Here is a 6,623-nt window from a genome sequence, read left to right as displayed (position 1 = left end):
GCGCGTTCCCCGGGCTGGGGCGTGGAACCGGCCGGCATGGGGACGAGAATCCAGCCTTGACGTGATTGCTTTTACATAAGAAACACCTTTAAACCAACCCCAAAACCGTAATTGCTCTGGAACCCAGAAATCCATCCATAACCGAAGTAGCATATTTTAAGAACAAAGTCTCAGCACGGCAGTTCCTCTAGTTGCAAAATATGCAAGATTGTGATAAGCTTTGTGTACTTGGAAAATAAATTATTAGAACACTCTTAGTCACTATATATCACTTTACATTTCTTTAGTAGGCTGCTATTTAAGCAATGGCAAAGGCTAGGTCATTTGGCTTCTTCCATGTTGTTAAATTTTGTTTTCATTAACACAGGAGCTGAGCCAATGACTCTGGGCTCTCCAACGTCTCCAAAACCAGGAGCTAGTGCTCAGTTTCTTCCTGGATTCTTGATGGGTGATTTACCTGCGCCAGTGACTCCACAGCCCCGCGCTTTGAGCGGCCCTTCAGTTGGTGTAATGGAAATGAGATCTCCCCTACTTGCAGGTCAGAATTAATTAAATGCTGAAAAACTATCTGAAAGTAAAAAATTGGTTTGTCTTACTGCTCTACATAACTGTTGCAGACTTGATTTCTTGTAGTCTTACAACTTGATGTAAATGAACTCAACTCATTGAATAAATGGTGAACTCAAATGTGTTCAGTGGAGTTTGGCTGAAGTCTTCAAAGTAGACTTAAGTTTAATGGATGTTTTAAACGTGGCAGTTTTGTGCCAGGAAAGGTTGAATTTACAGGCAAGGTAATATGAGCCTCTCCTAATATAAAATAAATTTGTACAGCTCTTTACAAGTCAATTGCACGTACAACCATTGATGTTTTCTTTGTTTAAAACGGAGATGTCTGCTGGCAAATTAAATGCAACTTGTGCAGGCTGCTGATTTCTTTGTAATGAATTCTAAGAAGTTATTTACAGGTTATCAGACTTATAAAAACTGGATGGAGGAAAAACTAAAAAATACTTCTTAGGATCTAGTAGTTGTATTTACAGCCTTGATATCGGCTGTAGTTGGGCTGGAGTACTGACTTTTCCTAGCTGTAGATGCTCTTCTTTCTAACCACCTAATTGATCTGTCTAGAAAAAGCCCTTACCCATGTTTCTAGGATGGTGGTATTATTTGTCTGTTTTCTTCTCTGAGAGGCATGAGTGAGTAGTTACAGCTTCATTGATATATTTCATGTCATGGACAATAATTTTTTTTGCATTAAATCAGTTGGCTAAATAAATATCTGATGGTGTTATTGTTTTAGTAATTTTGAAGGAGAAATTAAGGGTTAAAGTACTGCAAGATAATCTTAGATACTCTTAGGTACTCTTTTCTTTCAATTTCAAGCAGGATTGGTGGTCTGTTGATTTCCTGCTTCTTGCTTTTGTTTGTTGTTTTTGTTTTTTCTTTAAATGCAAGCCTCTTAGGAAAATATTTATGAAATTGAAAATGATCTCGTGAATTTCATGTTTCATTTTTAAATGTGCTATTACAGCCTCAGAGTATCAATTCTAGGAAAAAGGAACCAGTAAGATACTAACACAGGCCTCCCAACGTGACTGGTTAAGTTCATCACTCAAACTGAAAACCTTGATGGGGAGAGTGCTTTAGACAGTACACTGTAACAGTAACACTGAGTGTGTTACACAGTTCAGAGAGGAGTTTTGAAGCTCAGAATTTAGGGTTGAACAGTAGTTTGGAAAAACTTAATTTCCATATGTTTTGCAAATTAGAACTGTTAGGTCAAACTGCTTTTTTTTCTAGGGGGTAAACACATGCAAAATGTTAAAAGGTAAGTCAGGATCTTTCAGTCAGTGTAATTCTCTGTTACACTGGAAGTTGCTAAGTTTACAAAATAGGAGAGCAGCTGGCTTAACTTCATCCTATCTAAATGCAAGCTAGTCCCTGCTCTTGAGAGCTTACCTTTATATCTAATATGAAACTTTATGGGAAGGAAAGGAATTTGGGCAGTGAGAATGTGACAGCATGTGCATTTTGGTATGGTTCTTCAGCATGCAGTATTTCTCAAGTCTTAAAAGCTTTGCTTTTGCATCTCTTCTCCAGGCAAGTTAGTCTCTGAAACAATTAAAATACACTAGTAACCTGCCTTAAAATAGGAAGATGTAGCTATGCTCAAAACTTCATAAAAGGAACGAGTATGTGTGAGTAGTGAATACACTGGGTTAAGCACAGATCTAAAAGGTTTAGATGATACTTGTGCAAGGAGGCAGTTTCTGATACATATGTGACATTCTTGCATAGAACACTCAAACCTGAACAGTTTGGTAGGCCAGATGGTTTTGCAAACTCTCGGTGAAACAATGAACAGCCTTTCCTGGCTGAACTTACTGTTGAAATTTCAAGAACAAGTAGCAGTGAGTAAAATTACAGGTTTCCTCATGCTCTTCATCTGTTCCTTTTAACTGCAGGAGGATCTCCCCCACAACCAGTAGTCCCTATGCATAAAGATAAAGGTGGTGCTCCACCAGTTAGAAGCATATATGATGAATTATCTAGTCCTGGACTTGGATCAACACCTCTAACCTCAAGAAGACCAGTAAGTGCCTTAGGTACTAGCCTGTTCTCAGCAGGTGTGATTTAGCTTATTGCTTCAGTGAATTCTTTAACTCGGTTGTATAAGCTGCTGTAGCAAAATTGCTGGTGAGTCTTCAGATTATGCTATTGCTTAGTCTTTGTGTTGGGTGTGCCTGTTCCTGTGTAGTCTAAATTAGAGCTGCAGTTGTGGAGCTACTTCTTATCGTTACTGGTTTCTATTATTGTAGAGAATGAAAAATGCAAATTGTACCTCTGCTATTCTTTGTATGTGATGAATGCAGACTTGTTGCAGTTTTTCACTTTCTTATAAATTTATTGGGCTGCTGATTGCCAGAAGGATCCAAATACGCATTATCTTTTATTTTAGTGGTCAAAAGAGGTGCTTACTGAAATAGGGAGAATTGTGTGCTGAGTAAAATATCTATTCAAACTTTGGGCAGGGAGGTGGGGTTAATTTTGAAAGAGTAACAGTAAAATTTCTAGAAGGTCATTCTCATAGTAAGCTCTACTACTTAGCTCAACTGAGCAGTAAAGCATTAGTAGATTCTTTTTCAGTGAACATGATTCTTTTCATGCAAGGAGAAGGCCTTTCTCTGAATGAACAGTTGTCTTATTGAATGTTACCTTCTGAAAAGTTTATTCTGAAAGTTCATGTTTTCTGTGAAGGACAGAATCCAATACTGTCTTAAAGGACTGGATCTGTTTGGGTTTTTTTAAAGAGCAGCTATTGGAATGCATGTTGCTGGGTCTACAGGTGCTCCAGTTTGTTTGATTTTGTATCTAAGAAAAGACATGATTCAGGCTAAAAATACAGTAAAATGGTTTTGGATATTGAAATCCTTCTATGTTAAAAAGAAAGTAACTATTAGCAGTTAAATTCAAACATACTTCAGTGTAGTTGCACTGAATAGTTGAGAGGGAAAATAAGTCTAGTGGTGAGGAACACAAGTTGGGGTTATGCTCCAAGTATTTCTAAGCCCTTTAGTGAAAATCAGATGCTGGTGGCTTAAAATACTGGCATCCTTTCCATCAGGACACATGTGAATGTGTGAATTACTGTGCTACAGCAACAGCGAGATGTCTATTTTGAAAAAGTTAAACTATAAGGTTTCCAAGTATTGATACCTAAAGCTACTTGGTTTCAAAAAGCCTATGTGATTGGTGTTAGGTAGTGGATTTTTTAAATTACTATTGCCTAAAGCTCACCCTAAGCCTAAATAAGTTTTCTTCTTGTATACCAGCAGCTCTTGTTAGATGAGAAGGTACTGTAGGCAATCTGAATCCTGTTGCTTGTGGCACTTCCCTTCTGTAGTTTGATCTGCAGTCCCCTACTATCTCTGATCAGGAAAGTTAACTGTGTTCTCTTTTAAGGCTTAGTAATCAGCTGGAAATTCCAAAATGTAATTGTTGAGGCCTACTGAAAGTCCAGGCTGTCTGCTAGAATGTAAAAACATTGTCAAATAACTTTTCATTAATAACTTTTCATAATCTTGTATTAAATATGCATGTAAATGTCTGTTCTTACTCTTAAAAATTAGGAGTAACTTTAGGCAAACAGTTAATATTCTTGCCTGATGCTTAAGTTACCTGAAAACGATCTCTTATGATCTGGGAAGTGTACCTGTAAGAATGATTTACTTTCTGTGTTTTAATGCAGGCCAGCTTTTCTATAACACAGAGCCCATTGGTTGGAACTATGCCATCAACTCCTGGAACAGGTAGATGTCCTGTCAAAATACATAATCTACTTTCCCACTGCTTTCCTTTATACTCAGAAATCATCACTGTTCAAGCTACATCAACTACTTGCTAATCTGCAAAGGAGTTGCATCTGCATTTACTAGCTCTTCAAAAGTATGTGGATGTGAGTAGGAAATACCTTCCCACTCAATCTCTCTGACTTTCAATCAACCTTACTTATTTCTTATTAAAAAATTTGTTGTTGAACTGAGCTCCGAGGTGGTTGTACTTGAGTGAAGCAGCTGAGATTGATGGGTCACCTTCTGTATTCATACCATTTCCTGTCTTGCGTGTGAACCTGTGGCTTCTTGCTAAGCTTAATTCTGCTGTCCTGTTCCTATTTGGCTTCTGTATTAAGATGCTGGTGTTTAGAGGTCAAGGAGGAACTAGGTTGGTAGTCACAAAACTTACTAGCATGCTTGCAGACGTAAAGTCCGTCAAACTCTTCCATATACAAGTGAAATGCTTGATACCAAATTTATTCTACTATAGACTCTTATCTGTTTTGCAAAAGTAATTTGTTAAACAATGCCATTTTGACTTAACAGCTTCAAGTATGTTCAGTCCTGCAAGTATTGGACAGCCTAGGAAAACTACTCTATCTCCTGCTCAACTAGATCCTTTTTATACTCAGGGTGATTCCCTGACTTCGGAAGATCAACTTGATGACACATGGGTAACTGTATTTGGGTAAGTTGATTTCCAAAGTAGTAGAAAAACCACAGGTGAAGTCTGCAACATGTGGAAAGAAGCACTTGAACGTTGCTGTTGTCTGGCCTTCGTAGGTTTTGCAGCAAATACAACTGTGGTTCAGGCCAGCAAATGCATGTCATTTGGTGAAGCACCTTAACTTAAGCTACATGTTAATTTTTTCAAGTTAGAAAGCTAACATTCTACCGTTGAGTTGTGTGGTGGAGTAAAAATGCCTAGAAGATAAATTTTTCAAGTTACTGCTTCCAAAATGGCATTAACACACTGTTCTCTTTTTGGGTTTTGAGAAACCCTTCGTAGGGTTGTATTTTTAGCACTAGAATTCTTAAACCACTTGTTACAATTTTTTGAGCATTTTTTTCTGTCTTTCAGATTTCCTCAAGCATCAGCTTCGTATATTCTTCTACAGTTCGCTCAATATGGAAACATATTAAAGCATGTGGTATGTCTTAGTTTGAGACTTATTTTTGAAACCATTCTGGCTCATTCTTTAAAAGTCTAAATTTCACAATTTTCACTTACTCATACAGATGTCCAACACGGGAAACTGGATGCATATTCGGTATCAGTCTAAGCTTCAAGCCCGGAAAGCCTTGAGCAAAGACGGAAGAATTTTTGGTGAATCTATCATGATTGGTGTCAAGCCGTGTATAGATAAAGTAAGTTAACAGTTGCTTTTGTTTAAATATAAGGCACTTTGCTTTTGGGCTTCCTCTTTATTTTCCCTGACCTCTAATTTTTTTATTTTTAAATTGCAAAGCATAGGTCATTCAGTTACGTAGGTATAGTCTATTATACCTTACATGAGTTTTTCTCAAGTATTTGACAAAATTTCCTGCTGGAATTATTATGGATTATTATGGAAGGATGATTATGGCAAATCTCTGTGCTACTTGAAAGTTACAATGCACAGAATTATATTGCTGTGCAAGATATGAAGTGAAACCATAACATCAGAGACAACAGATAAAATAGTTTCCCAGACTGAAATTTGTGGTGTTTAGGGGCTGCAGTAGCTATGTGACGGTAGATTAAGACTGTTATAGCTCCTAATTGTCTCTCTTTTTTTATGTGACTCTCTGATTCTGGGTTTTCAGTTTATCTTAGTACATCATGCTGAAAATTTGTTAGCAGGATAGTCCCAATGCTATTCTCCCACCTGCTTGCACAAAAACCTGTCACTTTCTTGTAAGCAGTGGTTGCATTAGGCATGACCATATTTCAGTCTGATTTTATCAGGAGCTATTAGTTTCTAGGCATTGACAGTGCCCTGACCATTAATTCTTGCAGCATTGTGCATTGGATACTGTACATCAGGTTAAGCAAATGACAGTCATTCTTTTATAGTTCACAAATTTTTTTTTTTGGTCTCCTCTGAGCATAAGTGATGCTGAAGAGTAATGTGAGCTTTTGGTGAATCTATCATGATTGGTGTCAAGCCTTGTATAGATAAAGTAAGTTAATAGTTGCTTCTAGTTCAAAGGCACTCTGCTTTTGGCCTTGCTTTTTATTTTCTCTGATGTGTTTAATTTTTTTTTCTTTTGGAATTGCAAACTGTAGGCAGTTCATCTGTATAGATA

The 6,623-nt window shown here is 37.3% G+C and overlaps 1 protein-coding gene across 1 annotated transcript; it reads left to right on the top strand.

Moving 5' to 3' along the window:
• Positions 1–368: 368 nt before the first annotated feature.
• Positions 369–5,702, top strand: NUP35 (nucleoporin 35; the record flags this gene model as incomplete). The annotated part of the gene is made up of 6 exons (XM_010168716.1): positions 369–538; positions 2,466–2,593; positions 4,250–4,310; positions 4,881–5,022; positions 5,416–5,485; positions 5,574–5,702. Coding segments are annotated over exons 1-6 (690 nt in total), but the record flags the coding sequence as incomplete, so codon positions are not given.
• Between the last annotated feature and the right edge of the window lie 921 nt (positions 5,703–6,623).

Source organism: Antrostomus carolinensis, unplaced genomic scaffold (assembly GCF_000700745.2).
Source record: "Antrostomus carolinensis isolate BGI_N321 unplaced genomic scaffold, ASM70074v2 scaffold42455, whole genome shotgun sequence".
NCBI classification, from domain to species: Eukaryota; Metazoa; Chordata; class Aves; order Caprimulgiformes; family Caprimulgidae; genus Antrostomus; species Antrostomus carolinensis.
The sequence above is the reverse complement of the archived record's forward strand: the minus strand, read 5'-3'. Positions and strand labels throughout refer to the sequence as shown.